The sequence below is a fragment of the Ruditapes philippinarum genome, unplaced genomic scaffold (genome assembly GCF_026571515.1).
Source record: "Ruditapes philippinarum isolate M1 unplaced genomic scaffold, ASM2657151v2 ctg140_1_1_1_1, whole genome shotgun sequence".
NCBI classification, from domain to species: Eukaryota; Metazoa; Mollusca; class Bivalvia; order Venerida; family Veneridae; genus Ruditapes; species Ruditapes philippinarum.
This window is the reverse complement of record NW_026852852.1, coordinates 38,990-62,054: the sequence shown is the minus strand read 5'-3', so window position 1 is coordinate 62,054 and position 23,065 is coordinate 38,990. Positions and strand designations below refer to the sequence as shown.

General features: G+C 30.9%; 2 protein-coding genes across 3 annotated transcripts; both read left to right on the top strand.

Moving 5' to 3' along the window:
* The first annotated feature begins 294 nt into the window (after nt 1-294).
* On the top strand, nt 295-8,405 carry LOC132726273 (uncharacterized). Its single transcript, XM_060711570.1, has 8 exons — nt 295-356; nt 1,664-1,743; nt 2,217-2,288; nt 2,824-2,929; nt 3,759-3,853; nt 4,877-4,960; nt 6,112-6,196; nt 8,280-8,405. Exons 1-8 carry the CDS (start codon nt 308-310, stop codon nt 8,360-8,362), a joined length of 654 nt encoding a protein of 217 aa, XP_060567553.1. The 5' UTR covers nt 295-307; the 3' UTR covers nt 8,363-8,405.
* Nucleotides 8,406-12,629: 4,224 nt separating this feature from the next.
* On the top strand, nt 12,630-23,031 carry LOC132726262 (uncharacterized). Of its 2 annotated transcripts, none has more exons than XM_060711548.1 (10): nt 12,630-12,677; nt 13,125-13,187; nt 14,270-14,349; nt 14,743-14,814; nt 15,351-15,456; nt 17,443-17,537; nt 18,748-18,831; nt 19,903-19,987; nt 21,776-21,901; nt 22,951-23,031. In XM_060711548.1, the coding sequence occupies exons 1-9, from the start codon at nt 12,650-12,652 to the stop codon at nt 21,856-21,858; spliced, it is 696 nt and encodes a 231-aa protein (XP_060567531.1). In that variant the 5' UTR covers nt 12,630-12,649; the 3' UTR covers nt 21,859-21,901; nt 22,951-23,031. The 2 variants fall into 2 exon arrangements, with proteins under 2 accessions (XP_060567531.1, XP_060567540.1); XM_060711557.1 differs by having other exon boundaries at nt 12,672-12,805.
* Nucleotides 23,032-23,065: the final 34 nt, after the last annotated feature.

Genomic DNA, 23,065 nt, shown 5'->3' with positions numbered 1-23,065 from the left:
AAATGTTCTTGCCTTTAGCTAGAAACTACACTCATTGCTAAGTACTAGTTAGTGGAATGAATTCGAGAGTGTTTCAATAAGCTTATTGCTTCCAATACAGCCGAACTAATATAAATTCGTATAAACAAAACTAAAACTAAGAACGTTCAAAAAAACACTTCTTTACTTTTTATCAATGCCCGAAAAATTAATGGAAAATCAGAATAGACCGTTCAGAACAATTGAAGCCTTAACATAAATGTATGAGAATAATAAGTGATGTACATGTTCGTTCATTTTTTTACATATTTCAGACGCTGGTATAGCAATGTTACTTCTTGTTGTTATTTCGGTACTTTGTGTCTATAACACAGAAGGTAAAATTTGTTTATTTTAATTTCCTAAAATGTGCCCCATCCATACATGACCTGAAATACCATACATTATAAAAGTAAATACCTTTACCATTAAATCAACACTAAACTGCAGTAGAACTGACAGTACGTTAAATAATCATCAACTTAAATGAATTCCAATGTTTTAAAGTATATATCTATATCCATAAAACAGTAAAATGTTGTTGTTTTCAATTTTTTACTTTTTTGTTTCGTGAAATATTTATAACAGAATGTCTATGTCATTATTTAATATAGTATTACATGAATATTTTACATAAATCAGAATAAAATGCCCCAGAACACAATATTCCGCCACGATTGTTGTAGGTTTGGCGATGATTTCAAGCATGCAATGCTCGCTTTCAATAAAATTACTAAGACATACTTTCATTCTAGGTATTCTTTAATCATTTTAGTCACACTACATACAATAAGTTTACAATCCACACTCAATTAATATATTTATGAACAGCCACATGAGGAAAAACAAACTGTCAAATTGTGTTTACTGAACATACCATATTATAGTGTATGGCCCCTTTGTATTATTTTACCAAACATTAAAAATATGTGCAGTGAATAGGACATACATAATTATAATGCAAAAAATACAATGTATCAAATACACTTGTAGCATTAATTTATTAATTGAACTCTACTATAATAAAATATTAAGTAAGAAATGTGAGGATTTCGTAAGAAAAACGCAATTATGGCTAGTTTTCCTTAGAGAAGACCAGGGTTAATGATCTTGAATAACCCAGCCAAAACAAAAAACAACAACAACAACAACAACAAAAAAGTAGTACAACTCTTTTTATATACATGTATATAGGTTATACACTTAAACGTTTTCAATTTAATTATTTATGTTGCTAAATTATTTATAACAATCATCATATTTAGGAGTTTTGATGTCAGTAAAGCAGCATGCCTCAAGATGAGCGAAAATATTTCGATAATTTAAAATTGAGAAGACTGTACTACGAGTTAAGGAAAAGTAGAAAAAAATCAAGATTCGAGTAATACTTTGCATGTTATGTGCGAATAATGGTTATTTATATAACTATATTTCTACTGCGTATCATATGCAGTAAGGGCCTTTTTGCATATCTTTTTGTAATTAACATGGGTTGTAAGTGCCATTGATAATGTTAAAAAATTGCTTCCTTCTGGTTAATATACAACATTATGATTTTAATTACATTTTCAAAATTTTCATGAAAATAAGCATAAATCTGGAGGCGTTCTGCTTTAATGTATACTAATGTTTTATTTTCTCGGAGCTGTGATCACGTGTTTGAAGTGTTCTCAAATTACTGGACCAGCTAATTGCTCTACAGTACAAAAATGTGATCCTCAGCAGGTACAACTCGGGCGTTATTATTTACCAATCAATATATTTAGTTAAACAGAACAGAACTTTTATTTTGTAGACTTATACAAATATAGGAGTACGTTGTCTAGTTAACAGGCAGTGAATTCATATATACAACATAATCATTAAATCAAATACGCTCGTACACAATTTTGTAGATTACATATCATTTTCTGTTTTACATGTATTATAGAAAAATATGATAAATTTTCTTATATCCTGCGAAAGAGTCGTCATCAATAACAATTATTTCATTGTTGTTTTTACCTACAACTCAAAAGGTCTGACAAAAAAAGACACCTTGCTCAAATAAACGTAAATCGAACACATAATCTATATATATATATACCGGATATCATTGACAGAAAGGATTTTTGTCTGTACATATCTATGTTAATGTTTTTTTCATGCTGATTTTGCTAGTTTCGTATAATTATGGTGTGATCTCTAACACGTTTCAGAGTTGTTTTACTGATGTATATTTAAATGTGGACGGAGATAAAAGATACAATCTTGGGTGTAGAGACACGATGGTAAGCTTTTCTATAAATTAGCCTCAAGTACCACCTTATCTTTTTTTCAAGTGTTAACCATAACCCTTCATTTTTCTTTAATCATATCAAACCTACACAATGAAAGTAAAGAAAATATGTCAACAAACGTGAATACAATCAAGCTAGGAATATATTATTTTCTGCTTTATTTTTATGCCTTGATACAAAAAAGCATTGCAAACTAAGGCAAAGTTCCAAAGTAAAAAGCTGTATTTGTAGTCCATCGCAATGGTTGTAGCCTGGGTTCCAGTCTGTCAATTTCTTTTATGATTCTGTTTTGCAAATCGACACTATTAAAACCACGAACGAATACGAAATAACGCATATGTTATAAATAAGCAAAAAGAAAAAATGTTACAAATAAGCAAAAACTATCAACGCCTGAATCCCAGGCTAGGCTGTAGGTGCAAAGTTTAGATACTTAAACCACTTTTAATGAACATTGGAACCATACATATTCTTTATCTGGAGATATTATTAAAATGAATAAAATATATTGTATTTGTATACAAAGCAATGTGATGCATCTCGGACAGTATTGAATAAACCTAGCAGTGCTTACATATGTAGTGAATGTTGTAATGGAACATTGTGTAACAACGCTGGATGTCAATATCAAGGTTTATTTTTTATCTAATACCAAAAACATTCAGTGTAAACCTCCACATAGCGTGGTCCTCTGTAAATCGTTTACCTCTTTACAAAAGCAATTTCAATTATTTCGGAAGTTAGACACTTGACAATTAAGTTTATCCTCACTAAAGCAACACCTCTTAGTAACGACCAATGTCTCCAATAAGATTTTGCTTTACAAAGTTTTAACCTGTATATTTGTTTGAACATAATGTTGTTTTTTAACATGTAATATGGCCGTATATAGACGGTTATTTGCAATATAACCCTCACCCAACAACCTGGGTTATATATACAAACAAAAGTAAATATAGGGCAAAATGACCTTTCAAAAATCTGTTTAGCTGATACTGTACAGGTCAAATATTCACTTGTGTCGTCGTCTTTTAAATAATTGATCTGATACAGCGCTGGTAAACAAAACTGTTTAGTTAAATTGAGATACTGTAATATTCATTATGTTTCTTAAAAGGAATCACTAATTTTCAGATTATTGTTTGATTATTAAATGTAAAAACAATATCAAGCTAGTATACATCAGAACAGAGGTCAAAATTTAGATACACTGGTCAATTTGATTGCCTAAGAGACTGTAAAATAAATGTAAGTTCTAACTAACATGTTAGTACTGCAATTAAAAGTGAATTCATAACTTGTCAGAAGATCAGCATAAAGATGAATTAAACGCCTAAATTGCTCAATTTAAATATATGTATCAAACATCTTATTAAGTGGTGGATTTCTTTGTAATGCACGTGTAATATGCCATGTGAGAATGCATTACTAATTAAACGTTATTGAAACTGTTTCTCAAAGGCTACCCTTCACCAAGAGGTCCGATATGTTATAACTGTGAAACCCGCACTAACAGCAGCGATTGTGACACGATTAAAGTGTGTAATAGTGACGAGGTAAGATTCTTGTAGTACAACATTGTCATGTCAATTATTTATCTATGCCATTACCAGATATCAGAAATATGCTGATATTTGACAGAATACATTATTTAATACAGGTAAAGGGATTGGTATATAAAATTATTGGTATTTTCAAGGGATAGTATTTGCAAGGTATTCGCTTTAGTATTTGTAAGGGATTTGTATTTGCAAGGCTTTAGCATTTGTAAAGCTTAAGTATTTGCTAGGGTTTGATTTTCATAAGGTTTCAATATTATCAAGGGTTTAGTATTTGCAAGGGTTTTTAGTAAATTCAAGGGGTAAGTATTTGCAACGGGTTAGCCTTGACAAGGTTTTAGTATTTGCAAGGTATAAGTATTTACAAGGGATTGGTATTTGTAGGGTTTTAGCATTTGCAATGCCAGCGAATTTGCAAAGATTAGATCTTTGCAAAGGGGCTAGTATTGACAAGGTTTTAGAATGTGCAAGGTATAAGTATTTGCAAGGGATTGTTATTTGCAATTTAGCATTTGCAAGGCTTTAGTATTTGCAGGATTTGGCATTCATAAGGTATTAATTTTTTCAAGGGTTTAGTATTTGAAAGGGTTAAATATTTGCAAGGGATTTGTATTAACAAAGCAAATTTTTTGTTTTCAAAAGGGTTTAGTATTTGCAAGGCTTAAATATTGGCAAGGGATTTGTATTTGCAAGACTTTAGTATTTGCAGGGTGTGGTATTCATAAGGTATTAATATTTCCAAGTCCAAGTATTTGTAAGTTTTTAGTATTTGCAAGGGATTGGTATTTGCAAGGGATTTGTATTGCAATGGATCAGTTTTTGCGAGGGTTATGTTTTTGCAAGGGATTGGTATTTGTAACATTTTGGCTAGAAGTTGATACTTGCATGTGATTTACATTTTAAATGATAAATGATTTCTTTAATCCAATTTCAATTGATTGAATTATATGCGACTTATCCTTTTTTATCGATGTTGAGAAGTGTTGTGCATTTATTTATCATTTAAATATGATTTTCCAGGTTTGCAAACTAGGAAAAAAGTTTAAAAGATTGGCTAACACAACTATACAATTTCATTACCAAAAAAGTTGTGAAAAAGCTGATGTGAGTATGGTTTTTATGGTAAAAGTAATTTAAATAACTCAACACACGTCTTCAAATAATTAATTTCCATTTAGAATACAGCATGGTCCAGTGTTTGCAACATTTCCTTGAAGGTATTTTTGGCACTTTTTTGTTCCATATGTTTATAACAAGATACGTGTGATGTCTATCCTATTGATTTGAAGATGGCCTGATATAGTGTAATTTTACGTGATGTATTGATTTATTCAAAGATGTGAAGTAGAAAATATAATTATGTTATACATCCGAAATTAATCGAGTCAACGCGCTTTCATTCCCTTAGTTCATTTTTTAGTTTAAAGATAAACAGAAACTGTCCCTGCTATTTGAAGACAATAACAGAATATTTTACTACAAATTTGCTTCAGAATCTGCTTGGTCTTAGAAAATATCATCACATCCATGTGTATTAAATTAAGCATACCGTATTATCGAACGCTAAAGAAACTGTACATTGGGTTTCGATATCATACTGAAATCATAAAAAGATATACTGAACCAAAAAAAAACTTTCGCAAAGTATGTGCCAGTTGTTCAAGGGTACCACATGGTAGATGTACACACTTATATACATGTAGTAGCTTGTAAAACTCGTTTTGTTTGCAAAATCAGTCAGCTAATCCCCGTATAAAAGCCCGATATGTTTATTCAACGTAAAAATCGAGTTTCAAAAGAATTGAAAAACTGTACTAACATATCTACATTCAAACTTGGAGAAAGTTTCTTTTTTGTTTCAGTATATTTGGTATATGTACTACGTTTTGGTTTATAATTACCTACAGGGTGGAATAGCTTATTGTTTAGATGTTTCATGCTTAAGGGGCATGAAGGGTAACTTGCACTTTCTATTAACGTACATTTTTAATTTTATCGTTTTGTTCGTTATTTTGGGATTCCATTTTTTCACTAATTTGTTTTTCAAATAGCCACTTGTATAGACAAATGATCCATAGTTTTGTGCGGTAATGGATAAATAGCATTAATTAATAATGAACCGAACATAATATCACTTCAATATTCCGAACAATGAGATCAAATATCCCAAAACTCTTTTCAAAGTTCTTTTGCGTTAGAATTTATTACTAGGATGTTTAACCCCTTTTAATAAGTATTATCATTTCATGTTTCAGGTTTGTGACACACAGGTTCGAAATCTAGAGTACCTAATAACACACATCATTGGAAAGCGACAGGTTCGGAATATGTTTCCAAACAGTATGTACTTTGTTTGAAATTCTCTTGAAACAGACCGCATGTATGATATTATATAACAGTGAACGTTTGAATCATTGATCTATATATACATAACTTTACCTTTAACCTACTTGATTTGGATTCAATGTCTATGAAATTTCAACATCAAAATACAAAACAAAAGCTTGCTAGACATCGGCAGGTACTGGGCTGTTCTGGTTCTATGTTGGTTGTAATATATCAGTTCTAGTAGCTTATTTATATCAATCAAAGGGCTGCAAGCTCTGTGGTATTTTCTGATCTTTGCAATCTAAATCATACTGACTATCTGTATGTATGTTCCTGTATAAGTTTATTTTTATACACTATAATTCATCTTATGCAGCGGCTGCGTTTAGATTTTTTACTATAACAGTTTGAGATTGATACATACGGAATTTTGCATGACTAGAGTTGCATCAAAAAATCATTTTTCATTTTTTATGACAGCCACACCTTGCATATCGTGGCTACTTCCTTAAAAAGACACTTCAAAAAAAAAAAGTTGCCTCAACTAGGATTTGAACCTTAGGCCTCTCACACCCTAAACGAGCGCGCTAGCTCGGCACCACTGTGAAGTAATACGTATGTAGCTTGAATAAAAACAAATACATTATAATTCTAAACTGAGAATTTCTATTTCGTGTTTGTAATCCTAATTAATTTTGAGGTATTTTGTTCATGATAAACCTGTTGTTTAACACTGATGAAAATAATTTAGCGAAAATCTTCTCGCCAAAACAGTCCAACATGTATATATTCCACTACTCAACAGTCAGATTTATTTGTGTTCTAAACTCTGGGGTATTCGGTAATCTACATAGCTAAAAATAGCATTTTCTTTGATTAAGCTTTACGGAAATTGCCGAACATTTTTCATTGGGTATAAAAGATATTCATCCGCGAAATTTGTGATTGTAACCTCATATTTCTATTGACTAATCTAAACTTTTAATGCACTGTAATTCGTTAAATGCCTACATTAAAAATTATTCTTTCTTTTAAATCGCTGGTTTTCAAGCAGTTTTGAGTGAGAACTACTTTGCGTTGTTAGGTATGTTAGGAAATTTTGTGTTAGACCGTGGATGTTAGCTTTGTATTTACTGATCTTGCGATCAGAAAATACAAAAATGATTGCAATCATATTTTTAATTTAATGCTACAAATAATTCGTAACGTTGCTTTTACTAGGACGATTGTGTGTGTTGTTATTGTTGTTGTTTTTTGTGTGTTTTTTTTGGTTGGAGGAGGGTCATACTATAGCTCTAAAGAATTATTAATTGTTTAACAGCACTCGTTAAAATCGCTAAAGATGCTTGTCTATACAAACTATAGAGCTAATTATGTACACAATGTTACGACAACAACATGTCTCCAATCTTCAAACAAGCATTTAATAATAATAAGAAAACATCAAAGAAATATTTAAGACTTATCGCATGGTTTGGAACTTTTCCTTTGTTCTGACTAACCCATTATACTCAGTACACTTCAATGAGCATTTGAAAACTGTATTGATATATAACAGTACAGTTTTTTCATTGATTCATATAGGAAAAAAATTCAACTGTTATATATCGGTCGAGTTTTTTTCGCACCTTGTATATATCAATGCAGTTTTTTCATAAAGGCTCCAATGGGGCAGTGGTAACGACCATTCCCAGTAGCAAAAAAATAATTAAAAAAAATGGAATCAACAGAATAAAATAAATATTTAAATATAATGTGAAATATAAACAAAGATAATTAATGAAAAGAAATTTACTCTCATTTAATCAAAAGGTACATCCGCTGAATGAATTACTTCAACTGAAATAAGGCCCTATAATCTTGACAGTTTACAATCCGCCCCTAACATTTGATGTCTTTTGTATATTTTTTTGCACTCTCGGGATGTGTCTGCAAAAAAAATTGTCTCGGCCTTACGGCCTCGCCATTTTTTAGCAGAAACACCACTTGATGTCGCCCCAGTCAGTGTTATATCCTCGTAACTAACTCGTTTCATGTACTATAACTATTACATATTCAGGTTAAGTGCTTTGTAAACACATTTATCACGTTATAGATTACCACTGTGTTTTGAAATGTTGTGATACCGACCTGTGTACTGACAGCTGTACTTCAAAGACTTCACCACATAGTTTTTAGCTTCAATTTGGAACTAGTGTGTCATGCTCGAACAATTGAAATAGTAAGTGAATTCGATAACTTTGGTGTTGCAAGCTTTTGTTTTGTTTTATAGGAAACAAACTCTCATGCAATATAAATATTGGACTTAATTAAGCTTAAAAATAGTAATTTGATAAGTAGCGATAACAATTGAGTAATCATAAACTAGTTAATTTACGAGTTCAGTTTATCGTTAACCAAATTATTGAAAAATAAGGAAATCGTCGCTTGAAAAACGTTTTGTTCTAAGTGCCAATTTGTTGTTTTTAAGAAAATGGCATGTAAAGATTTAGTATTGAATAACTTTTTTATTTATTGTCGGATTTTGAAAATTTAAAAACTACTAAACGTGATGTCGAGAGAACATCTCAATATCGTTAAAGATATGTGGATTTTAATGTTTCCTTGCTTAAAAACCTAAAAAAAAACATTTGGAGAAAGAACAGTCCTTGTAACTTTTTTCAAAAATTGTTAAAATCAGAGTGTTCAATGTGACTTAGAACATTATGTCTTTTAAGTTGAATTGATTTACATCATATAAAACAGTATGTTTTATCTTTAAAAGGCTGCCAAAAATGCTCTCGGCTCATTATCCCTTGATTAGTTGACTTTGACACTACACTATTTCTTAGACCATATGTATCTAACTAAATGAACTATGACATTCGAAGTGTTATTAAAATGCTTAAATCCATTACATTATTAAATGACATTTAAACAAATAATTTAAATAAATAAAAAAAATATACCCACATAAATTTTGTAGACATTTTATCCATTTTCATAACTTTGGCCACATTCAAAGTGATTCAATATCTGGAAAAAGAAAGTTATAGCCGCAAACGGGAATAGAAAACTTTCAAATTTTCTAGAATGCTGGAAAATCTTTCAAGATTTCTTTTAAGAAAATTCAAAAGATGGTCAAATTCAAATTCCTTCCAAAAGTATAAAATAGTAGTAATTATTTTGTTTTGCGCTTTACACGTTCTGTTTGTGTTGGTAAGAAGTTCTTCTAATTGAAGGTATGTAAAAAAATGTTTCTATAACTTAAATAGGCAATGAAAACATATCTGCTAGAAAATACCTTAAAGGTGGAGCAGGCATGACTTATATTTGAAAAATGTAATATTGAAAGATTGTTCGTGTACAAAAACATTACAAACATAATGCTATATAAATATTCATTTAGAAATTCAAAGACTTATTACAAGACAAACAAAATATACGTATAAGAATATTTTTCTTCCTTCTGTCTTTGGTATAAAATGTGTTTACTTTAAAGCAATCTATTAGTTATATAACATTAACGCATTCGAAAACATATATTAAATGTAAGTGTATAATATCTATAAATTTTCTGAAAGTCCTTTTTTGCCCCAGAAATGCTTTTGTCTTAATCTATCAAAAGCCTGATATTTGGAGTTCTGTTATAGTTTCCAAAATATTCCACATTGGTCAGTAACTTAAACCATCTTATGCTTTTGTTTCATATTGTCAATGTGTACAGTCAATTTTTTAAACTCATATGTGTCTGTTATAAAGATAAATAATTGGTTTCTGAGACAGAATAACATATACCAAATTTTCTTTTTTACGAATTTGTTTGATGAAATTGTATGATCACAGTTGTTTGTATCCGAAAATACACATCCGAAATTACTTTCAAATCATGATCAGTTTTACTTGTTGTTTAATCACATGCGGTAAATTTACAGGACTTAATACTAAAATGTCAATGGTTTGAGGGAATAAATGATTACATAATATTATTCAATACTTATATTTAGTATTTATATATGAAATAAACTACAAACCATCTAACTCAAGATGTTTCGTACAACATGGCGGGTGTCCTGCTATCACGAGATTTTATGCTTTGTTTTGATACGATAATTTTGGATTTAAAACAGTATGTTGCATATAGCCCACAGGTCACGTGACATTTATCGGTGATATGATTAGTCCAGTAAGTTAGAACAGTCTATTTATCAAGACATACTAAATTGATGGAGAAAGAACAGGATGGTTTCGTTGTAATTTATTTATGAAGCTCTGAAGCACAAATATAACATGCCAATGAGATAGAACAGTCCATTACGGACGACAAAATAGTGTATTTAACTCTAAATTTGGAGATAGAACATTACAGTTTTCAAGCGACGAAATGTGTTTTTTACCAAAAATATGTTTTATGTATGGTGTTTGAGCGTTTGCAAAACATTTACTGGTGGATATTTTTGGTCAATGTTGACGATTACGTAACCTAAAATGAGATTATGTAGCCAAATTTTTAAGAAGGTGTGTAACCGCCACGCGCCACGTGCTTCTCCTCATACAATATATAAAATAAAGCGTCTAATGCGATTATGATGTAAATATTGTCTTTATTGGTGCAGAGCTTGTTCCAGTTGTTGCAGATTGACTACAGGTGCTTAGTACCATTGCCCAAATAAAATTTTATAATTTCAATTGTGGTCATGTCAAAATGTACGCAAAATGCCGGGTGTGCTTAACTTATTTCCAAGTGTAAAGTTAATTGATAATTTCGACGAATCATTTTCATTTATTGTTTTCACATTAGAAATAAAATTGTATGGAGAATAAATTGATATATTTTAAATTTATGATCATTTTACAAATATACATAGTTTAAGTTTCCTTTACCAATGAATAAGTTAACATAAACCCACTTTGAGATTTCGTATCAACCATCAATTTCCTAATTTATGGATTCTTTTTCATGTTAGTTTTTATCAAGACTTTATTAATCATTTCTTTTTTTCACAATAAAATATTATTAGACTTTACTTTACAGTGTAATAGAAACTACAATATATATTGTTTTAACATAAAAATCCTTATCACTGACTATAACATAACAAAATAAATAGATAAAATTTAATCGGCAATGCATGTCTTTATGTGTGGATTTTTTATATTGCAGAGTTGAATAAAAATGGAAAATGAAATGTGACTATTTGATTTATGAAAGCAGTTAAACCTAATAAATATTTTGCAAATAGTTTTATTAGTACGTAGTTCTTTCTATGAGGGTATTCCTGACCAAGTTACAAAGGCATTTTACTCTGCAGATGAATTCTGCTTAAGCCGGTGCTTATGGGCATGGACAACATTTTCTATTTTGACGTTTTAGGTATACTTCAGGGATTCCATTTCCTCTATTTTGAAGAACTTACATAGTTCAGCTATGGTACCGGAGCCAGTCAGGTACTTTTGATCCTTATGTTATAATCTTAGCTATCATGTTAGCTTGACGTTGATGGTCCTTTTAAGGGCCCGCTTTACAATAAAATAATGCACAAAAAGGAAGGGCGATTGGAGTTTTCCTACAAATGTAAAACTGGCAAGTCCCAATATGAGTTTTTTTACGTTTGGCTTGCTTTAATAATAATAACTGATAAGGTAATTTCAAATAAAACAATTCGTCCATTTAAATTAGATTATAACCTAAAATTGAATTTAAAAACGTTAATAATTTATCATGAAATTTGAAGAAAAAAAAGATGAAGCTATAAACATCTTATTGACAGGGCATATCATAATACTCTTTTTAGGTATCTTAAATTATTTGAAGGATTCAAGATGTAAGAAAACAATGCCAGACATAATGTAAACATCTGCTAATCCAGTATTGAATATATCAGTTTGCGAAATTGGCCACACAATATGTGGATTTCGGTAGTTTTAACAACAAAAAACGATGTATTACCCTTAAACGTAACAAAAAGGTGGTTTGTAAAATTAGAGAAAGTAATTTCAAAGTTATTAGATTATATATAAAAATGTTATGACGTGTACGTATTAATTATTCCACTCTAAACTACAAATATAAATAAAATACATTATTATATATAAACAGTTTTGGTCATATTACGGTTTCAATATATGATTGGTATTCGTTTCATGTAAGCGCTACAATGTGACAGCATTTAACTTATCCTAAACTAACTTGATAGCAGGTGTCATTTACCTTTTCGAAAGAAAAATGATCACAAAAATGTGCGGATTTGATTACTGGTTTGCCATGTATTAGTCTCGTATTATTGTATATTTGTATATAGTAACACATTGAAAAATTGTGTACGGTATTATGTTTACCGATACATTATGACCTTTTTACGCTAAAATAGATAAATTAATGTCAATATACAAGGTCAGTCTGAATTTTAAAACAACAAAAATAATATGAATTGCAATTGGGAGGTTTTATCTGTGTTAGATAACGCAGAGATTAAATATGGAACAATGTCTTTGACCCCAATGATCAAACTAGGTGATTTTGTTTCATTTTATTTTTTGTTTTTGTTGTTGCCGTTGTTCTTGTTCAACATTGATAGACACACTATACAGGGATAAAACACATTCAAGTAATAGATCACCTTGTTGTATAATCTATACTGGGTAAGGTTTTTCGTTTTCTTTTTTTTAGTTTGTGTATACTATGATCTGTGATGAACTGTTATTTATATAAATCAATAAAATTCAAAATAATAATAATAAAGTCACGTTAGGCTTAAACTGGCTAATAAAAGTGTTTAAGATCGGATAATTCAGTATGGGTAGTTAGTTGTTTATTGAGCCTATACTCTCCCTCTTGCAGGCATATCAGGTTTTGATTGATACATTCATTAGTGACATTATGTCAATTGAAGCCTTAACATAAATGCATGAAAATAATAAGTTGTGTGCATGTTTGCACATTTTTTTTTACATATTTCAGACGCTGATATAGCAATGTTACTTCTTGTTGTTATTTCGGTACTTTGTGTCTATAACACAGAAGGTAATATAACAAATGTGTTTATTTTAATTTCCTAAAATGTGTCCTATCAATACATGAACAAAAATACATTTTAAATACGTTTTAATGAAACATTTTAATGTAAAATGCCTTTACCATTAAACCTGCAGTAGAACTGAAAGTACGTTTAATAATCATCAACTAAATGAATTCCAATCTTTTAAAGTATATATCTTTATCCATAAAACGTTTTATAACAGTAAAATGTTGTTGTTTTCATTTTTCCGTTTTTGTTCCGTGGAAGATTTATAACAGAATGTCTATGTCATTTGATATAGTATTGCATGATACTTTACAATAATTATATTTATGAATAGCCACGTGAGGAATAACAAACCTGTTAAATTGCGTTTACTGACCATACCATAGTATACAGTATGGCCCCTTTTTATGATTTTACCGAACAATAACTAAAAATATGTGCAGTGAATAGGACAAACATAATTATTATGAAACTTAGTACAAAGTAGCAAATACACGTGAAGAATTAATTAATTAATTGAACTGTACTATAATATACCCGGTAGAAACAAGTAAGAAATGTGAGGATTTGTGAAGAAAAAACGCCATAAAAGCTCAATTATGAATAGAAAACCAGGGTTAAACAGCAAAAAATACACTTAAACGTTTTCAACTTAATTATTTATGTTGCTTGGCTATTTATAACAGTCATCATCATTAAAAGTTTTGATGTCAGTAAAGCAGCATGCGTCAAAATGAGCGAAAATATTTCGATAAATTCAAATTTAAGAAGTTAAGGAAATGTAGAAAGATTCAAGATTCGAGTAATAATTTACATGTTATGTGCGAATAATGGTTTTTTTTTCATTATATGTTACTATATTTCTACAGCATATCTAACGCTGTAAGGGCAACTTTTGCATATTTTGACATCTTTTGCATAATTAACATGGGTTGTAAGTACTATTGATAATGTGTAAATGGCTTCCTTTTGGTAAATATACAATGTTATCCTTTAATTACATTTTCACTATTTTCATGAAAATAAGCATTAATCAGGGACGTGCTGCTTAAATGTATACTAATGTTTTATTTTCTCGGAGCTTTGATCACGTGTTTGAAGTGTTCTCACATTACTGGACCAGCTAATTGCTCTACAGTACAAAAATGTGGTTCTCACCAGGTACACTCAGGTTTTATTATTTCCCAATCAATAGATTTGGTTAAACATATATACACAACATAATCATTAAATCAAATACGCTCGTACAAAATTTTGTAGATTACATATCATTTTCTATTTATTACATGTATTATAGAAAAATATGATAAATTTTCTTATATCCTGTGAAAGAGTCGTCATCAATAACACTTATTTCATTGTTGTTTTTACCTACAACTCAATAGGTCTGAAAAATAGATACCTTGCTTAAATAAACGTAAATCGAACAAAGAATCAATATATACACCGGATATCATTGACAAAAAGGATTTTCATTTGTGCATATCTATGTTGATGTTTTATCATGCTGATTTTGCTTATTTCGTTTATGGTGTGATCTCGACCACGTTTCAGAGTTGTTTTACTGATGTATATTTAAATGTAGACGGAGAAAAAAGATATAATCTTGGGTGTAGAGACACGATGGTAAGCTTTTCTATAAATAAGCCTCAAGTACCATTTTATCTTATTTTCAAGTGTTAACCATAAGCCTTCATTTTTCTTTAATCATATTAAACCTTCACAATGGAAGAAAAAAATGTCACAAGAGTGAAGACAATCAAGCTAGAAATATATTGTGTTCTGCTTTATTTTTATGCCTGGATAAAAAAATGCATTGCAAACTAAGGCAAAGTTCCAAAATAAAAGCTGTATTTGTAGTCGATCGCATATGGTTGTAGGCAGTCTGGGGTCCAGTCTGTCGATTTTTTTATGTTTCTGTTTTGCAAATCGACACTATTAAAACCACGAACGAATACGAAATAGCGCATATGTTATGAATAAGCAAAAAGAAAAAAAATGTTATGAAGAAGCAAAAACTATCAACGCCTAAATCCCAGGCAGGGTTGTTGGAGCAAAAGTCAAGATACTTAAATTACTTTTAATATACATTGAAAACATACATATTCTTTATCTGGAGATATCATTAAAATGAATAAAATATATTTTATTTGTATACAAAGCAATGTGATGTATCTCGGGCAGTATTGAATAAAGCTGACAGTGCTTACATATGTAGTGAATGTTGTAATGGAACATTGTGTAACAACGCTGGATGTCAATATCAAGGTTTACTTATTACCTCATGTTAAAACCGTTAGCGTAAACCTCTAAATAGCGTGTCCCCCTGTAAAGCATTTACCTCTCTACAAAAGCAATTTCAATTATTTCGAAAATTAGACTTTTGACAATACATTGTATTTTTAACATCTTTTGAGCAACACCTCTTAGTAACGACCAACATCTTGTTTCAAATAAGGTTTTGCATTACATTGTTTTACCTTTATATTTATTTTTTAATACAGAAATAAGTGTAAGCGAAAATTAAAAATTAAAGATGTTTTATAAAGTTATTTTTTTTTCTTTCGGATGTACAGCTTTGGTGTAAATATGTAGATATCGATAAATTGGGAGCTTTCTTTTTATTTCTAATTACCTTCATATTATATTTGGGAAAAATACACAGTAATATTGCTGATGGTCTTGTATTTTCATTAATATTATTGGCTGTTATAGGGCCGAATATAGACTGTTATTTGCAAACCCTCTCCCAGCAACCTGGGTTATATATATACAAACAAAAGTTTATATAGGGTAAAATAACCTTTCGAAAAGCTGTTTAACTGATACTGTACAGGTCAAATATTATTTGTGGCATCTTTAAAATAATTGGTCTAATGCAGCTCTTGTAAACAAAACTGTTTAGTTAAATTGAGATGCTGTAATATTCATTAAGTTTCCTAAAAGGAATCACTAATTTTTCAGATTATTGTTTGATCACAATATCAAGCTAGTATACATCAGAACAGAGGTCAAAATTTAGATACACTGGTCAAACTAATTTTCTAAAAGACTGCAAAATAAATGTATCATGCTAGAACTGCACATAAAAGTGAATGCATAACTTGTCAGAAGCCCAACATATAGATAGATAAATTAAACGCCTAAATCGCTCAATCTAAATGTATGTAACGAACATCTACTGAAATGGCGGATTTCTTTGTAATGCACGTGTAATATGCCACGTGATAACGCATTACTAATTAAGCGGCGTCTAGTAGATATGCATTTGCCTATACAGCAATGTGTAAAATCTTAGAGTTGATTTTGGGATTTTTTTTGTTTAAACGAAATCACACTGTTTTCAATTTTCTAATGAAAAAAGCTTTTCTGATGTACAACATATGTCACAGAGCTTTAAGGGATAAGAATAAACGTTTAACTGCCATGTTTGAATATCATATTCTTTTCATCATTATCTAATTTTATCTACATAATAAATAACGTGCCAAAGAGCCAGTCAATAGTCGATCGTTCTAAAACTTAACAGTTTAGTGAGGTGACGACTGAGGCAGTGTCACTTACTTCATTTGCTTCGCCTCTTTTTAAGTTCGGCTCCGACTTAAATTGACATATTAAATTTGATATTATGCTCCATACGCTAGTATTAAGTCTTTCTCTGACGGGGTAGAAAGGAACCAGGACACTGTGATCAATATCATTTTTTGAATCAACAAAGCATTAACCACTCCCACTATCAGAGAGGCAGCTCTCTCTCAACCGTTAAGAAAGTACAACAAACCGGTTACGCTACGGCATGTAAGGGGAGATCACTGCAGAACAGTTTGTCCTTAAAATCATTCGAACATTATGTAATTCGTACCAATATTCAAATGGGTATATTCTCGGCACATTAAATTGGTATATTCTCGGCACATTTATCTTATTAGTTTACCAATCATTTCATTTGTTATCCAATTTATTTTGATTCGACAAGACGTTTCAGTCTTTCTCGCAACAGACAAACATTTAAGAATATCAGACCTGGCATTACTTTGTGAACTTATGCATTAGTTCAAATTTTTCACAAAAATATGCAACTTTATTATTAAACAACGAGCACGTACCAAGAACATGGAGAACAAATTGATTTGTGCTTCGGATATTTAACTGTAATAGAGAACGATTTTCAATGCTGATTGACTGTACACATCATTTGGCGGCGTCTTTGATATGCACAATCAACATTTAACTTGTTAAAACTGTTTCTCAAAGGCTACCCTTCACCAAGAGGTCCGATATGTTATAACTGTGACTCCGGCATTAACAGCAGCGATTGTGACACGATTAAAGTGTGTAATAGTGACGAGGTAAGATTTCTTGTAGTACAACATTGTAATGTCAATTATTTATCTATGCCATTAACAGATATCTATCGTGGCTGATTACTGCCATTCGTGTTTTCACCCCGCGACCTCGCAAAGCGGAAAGTCGAAAATTAACAAGTTAAAATGGCGAGGAAACGGAGCGAAAACAGGCTAATTAGCGAGGGCGCGGGGCAAAGTTTAAAGAATAAAAACTTCGCCCCTCGGGGGCGTGCAGCGAGATTTAAGAAATAAAACGGCGGGGTCGCAAACTTGGTATTAAAAAGGAACTGGTAAATTGTATTTTAAAGAATTTGGTTTTTACAATGGAATTGTATTTGCAAGTAATAAGTATATGCTATGCAGGATTATTGTATTTGCATGGCTTAAGTATTAACACTTGCAAAGGATTAGTATTTAAAAAGGATTATTATTTGCAAGGTATTCAGCATTTGCAAGGCTCTAGTATTTTCAAGGGTTTGGTATTCATAAGGTTTTAATATTTCCCAGGTTTTAGTATTTGCAAGGTTAAGTGTTTGTCAAGGGTAAATATTTGCAACGGGTTAGCCTTGACAAGGTTTTAGTATTTGCAAGGTATTGGTTTTTGCAAGGTTATGGCATTTGCAATACTTTGGTATTTGCAAAGGTTTAGTATTGGCAAAGGGATAGTTTTGCAAGGGGCATGTATTGGCAAGGCTTTAGAATGTGCACGGTATTAGTATTCACAAGGGATTGGTATTTTCAGGGTTTGGTATTCATTACGTATTAATATTTCCAAGGGTTTTTAGTATTTGTGATGGTTAAGTATTTGCAAGTGATTAGTATAAATTTACATGGTTTAGTATTTGCATGGCTTTATTATTTGCAAGGAATTGGTATTTGCAAGGCTTAAGTATTTGCAGGGTATGGAATTCATAAAGTTTTCATATTTCCAAGGATTTAGTATTTATAAGTTTTAGTATTTGCAAGGGATTGGTATTTGCAAGGGATTGGCATTTGCAAGGGATTAGTTTTCATGAGGCTTATGTTTTTGCAAAGGATTGGTATTTATTACATTTTGGCTCGAAGTCGATGCTTGCATGTAATTAACATTTTAAATGATAAATGAATTTTTAAATCCAATTTTAATTGATTGAATTATATGCGATGTATCCATTTTTATCAATGTTGTGAAGTGTTGTGCATTTATTTATCATTTACATATATAATGTTCCAGGTTTGCAAACTAGAAAGAAAGTATAAAAGATTGGCTAACACAACAGTACAATTTCATTACCAAAAGGGTTGTGAAAAAGCTGATGTGAGTAATGTTTTTATAGTAAAAGTAAATCGAAGAACTCAACACACGTTTTAAAATAATTAATTTCCATTTAGAATGCAGCATGGACCAATGTTTGCAACATTTTCCTAAAGGTACTGTTGGCACTTTTTTTGTTTAATATGTTTATCCCAAGATATGTATGATGTCTATCATATCAGAAAAGATAGTCTGTGAAGATTGCATCAAATTCTGTTTGGGTGATTTATTGATTTTACGTGTTTTATTGATTTATTCAAAGATCGGAAGTAGAAAATATAATTCTTGCATAGCAGACTGGCGTTTCCGTGAGTTTAACCCATGCCGGAAATTTCATCTGGCATGGAGGTACCAGATGAGTCGCGAGCCAACGGGTCCCTTCGGGACGGATATTCCGGTCCGAACGGCAACATATGCCAGATAATGTGTAATGCATCCGAAATTATTCGAGTCAACGTGCTTTCATTCCCTAACGTCATTTTTCAGTTTAAAGATATACAAAAACTGTCCCTGTTATTTGAAGACAATAAAGTAAACAGAATATTTTACTACAATTTTGCTTCAGAATCTTCTTGGTCTTATATCATCACATCCATGTTTATTGAATTAAGCATACCGTATAAGCGAACGCTTAAGAAGCTATGCATTGGGTTTCGATATCATATTCAAATCATAAAAATATTTGGTATATGTACAAGTTTTAGTTTATGATTAACAACAGGGTGGAATGGTTTATTTCTAAATGTGTCATGCTTAAGCCGAAGCTTTGGGCCATGAACGGTTACTTGCACTTTCCAGTACTGTGTATTTTAACTTTGTCGGTTTGTGCTTTTTTAGAGATTCCATTTTTCTCTATTTTGTTTTTCAAATAACCATTTATATGGGCAAATTATTTATAGTTTTGTGCGGTAATGGATAAATAACATCAGTAATTGAACAGAACATCATATAATTTCATTATTCCGAACAATGAGAACAAATATCCGAAAACTTTTTTCAAACTTCTTTTGCATTAGAGTTTATTACTAGGATGTTAAACCCCTTTTAATAAGTATTTTTCACTTCATGTTTCAGGTTTGTGACACACAGCTTCGAACTCTTGAGTACGTATTAACACACATCATTAGAAAGCGACAGATTCGGGATATGTTTCCAAAAAGTATGTACTTCTTTTGACATTCTTTTGAAAACAGACTGCATGTATTATATCATATAACAGTGAACGTTTGAATCATTGATTTATATGTTCATAACTATACCTTTAACCTACTACATTTTTTAATGTACTCTGCTTTGTATTTTCAACAGCTAAGTGCTGTCCATTTTATGTTTGTTTATTGGATTTCAACATTAAAATACAAAACGAAATATAGCTTCTTTAAGTAAAGAGCTTTCCTTAGAGGTACGTCCTGTTTCTATGTTGGTTCCAATATATCAGTTCCACTAGCTTAGGGATTACTATTTTCCAATTTTATAAAGAAAGTTGCTTATAAATCAGTCTTATACAAGAAGAAAATACTTTTTTGTAATACCTTTTTATTTCTTTTTGCAAATAATTTTTATCATGACTTGGTATAAAAAACAATTTAAGAACTTTATATACACATCATATTTGCTCTGACAACGGTAGCAAATAGAAAAACGCTATGTTTAGTTTCAGCTGAGATGATTAGTCAAATATGAAATATTGCAACATTGACACAATTGATATGCACCGCGACGGTTACACGTGTTGTTTTTTTATGTATGTCCGATATTTCACACAATCATTTTTGATGTCCTTTGGATCATAACATTATAGTGCAAGAGTACCGACAACGGTTTCATCAAGCATTTGACTAATGTCTATTCGATTAGCAATTGACTGTAATAAATTTAAGTACTCCGTCGCCTAGCATTAACATTTGTCCCAGTCATGACGAAGTGTTGTGTGAAAGTTGACTCCTGAAATCTAAAAAAAGGGTGCGGAGGGTGGGAAATAAAAAACCTAGATTAACTTTTTACAAAAAAATAAAATATGATCAGCAGCTACCTTTCTCATAGAGATCCAGGACAGGCTCGCGCAGCGCCTTATACAGTGTTCTGAATGTATAGCTCTCAGACTGAGGATGCGTATTGATACGCAGTTTTACTGATCGATAAATAAAGAAATGTGTCATTAATGTAAAGTAAAAAAGTTTAATTTTGAATGATTTAATGTTGATATTATTATTATTATTATTATTATTATAACTTAATGCTACAAATAGATCATAATGTCGCTTCTATAGGACGATTGTGGTTTTTTTATTTGTTTGGGTCGTCAGACCAAACAAATAATGATAACGAAATTTCAGACCATGTTGTCCAAACTCCACGAAGCGGTTTCGTCCCTTCATATGTACATTAACGCCGAAATTAATAAGGTTACAAACTCTAATTTAGAATAATATGGTACTCCTCAGTCTTATAACTCACCGTGGTCGAGGGGTTTACACCCTTGCCTTGGAAGCGAGAGGTCTGTAGTTGAAGTCCCAGTTCAGGCAATTTTTGTTAAGACAAATAAACATTGAATTGAATATCAGTGTTGCAGTTAGTCTATAGCAAATTTACTATAGTTATAACACTGGGAACAGCATTGGAGACACTATAAAAACAAATTGGTTTATAATCTCACAACCCACACCCTTCTGACATTCTGAGACAAAAACAAATTCAGCATCTTCTGTGCTTTGATTTCTTACGATAGCTGAAAAGGATTATTATCTTTTTATGTACAGCACTCGTTACATTCGTTAAAATGCTTGTCTATACAATCTATAGAGCTAATTATGTACACAATGTTTCGAAAACGAAATGTCTCCAATCTTCAAACAAGCATTTAATAATAAGAATAAAAAATCAAAGAAACATTTAAGAACTATTCATGTTTTTATTATGCTTTGTGAACACATATATGTTATTAAAGATGACCACTGTATTTTGAAATGTTGTGACACGGACCTGTGTACAGACAGCTGTACTTCAAGGACTTCACCACACAATTTTTAGCTTCAATTTGGAACTGGCGTGTCACACTCGTACATTTGATATAGTAAGTGAATTCAATGACTTAGGTGTTGCTAGCTTTTGTTCATTAGGTAAACATCACTCATGCAATATAAATATACACCTGGAAATAGTTAAGCACACCCCGAAAATTAAAAATTGTTTGTGATTGACTGCACTGTCATGAGATGACGTCTTAATTTAGCTTAGAAATAGTAATTTGATAACAGCGATAACAATTTAGTAATCATAAACCAGTAAATTTATGAATTCAGTTTATTCTTCACCAAATTATTGAAGAATAGGCAAATGTGTTTTTTTTTTACCAAAAATATGTTTTAGTATGGTGTTGGAGCGTTTGCAAAACACTTACTTGTGGATATTTTTGGTAAATGTTGGCGATTACGTAACCATAAATCAAATAATGTAGCCAAATTTTTAATAACGTGTGTAGCCGCCACGTGCCCGGATGATAGCTTCAACCCTTCTCCTCATACTGTATATACAATAAGGCGTCTAATGCGATTTTGAGGTACACTTTGTCATTATCGGTGCAGAGCTTGTTCCAGTTGTTGCAGGTTGACTAAATGGGCTTAGTACCATTGCCCAAATAAAACTTAAAGTTTCAGTTGTGGTTATGTCAAAATTGTGGCAAAATGCCGAGTGAGCTTAACTTAATTCCAGGTGTATAGTTAATTGATAATTTCGACTTATTGTTTTCACATTAGAAATAACATTGTAAGGGGAATAAATTGATATAATTTGAATTTATGATCGTTTAACAATAACACATAGTTTACTGTTCCTTTATTAATGAATAAGTTAACATATTTCCATTTTAAGATTTATGATCAACCATCTATTTCCTACTTTATGGATTCATGTTCATGCTAGTTGTTATCAAAACTTTATTACACTTTCTCTTTTTTCACAATAAAATATTATTAGACTTTACTTTACAGTGTACTATAAACTATATTGTTTTAACATAAAATATACTTATCACTGACTTTAACATAACAAAATCATTTTTTTTAATAAATTGATGATTTATCGGCAATGCATGTCTTTATGTGTGGCTTTTTTATATTGCAGAGCTGAATAAAAAAGGAAAATGAAATGTGCCTATTTGATTTATGAAAGCAGTTAAACCTAATAAATATTTTGCAAACAGTTTTATTAGTACGTAGTTCTTTCTGTGAGGGTATTA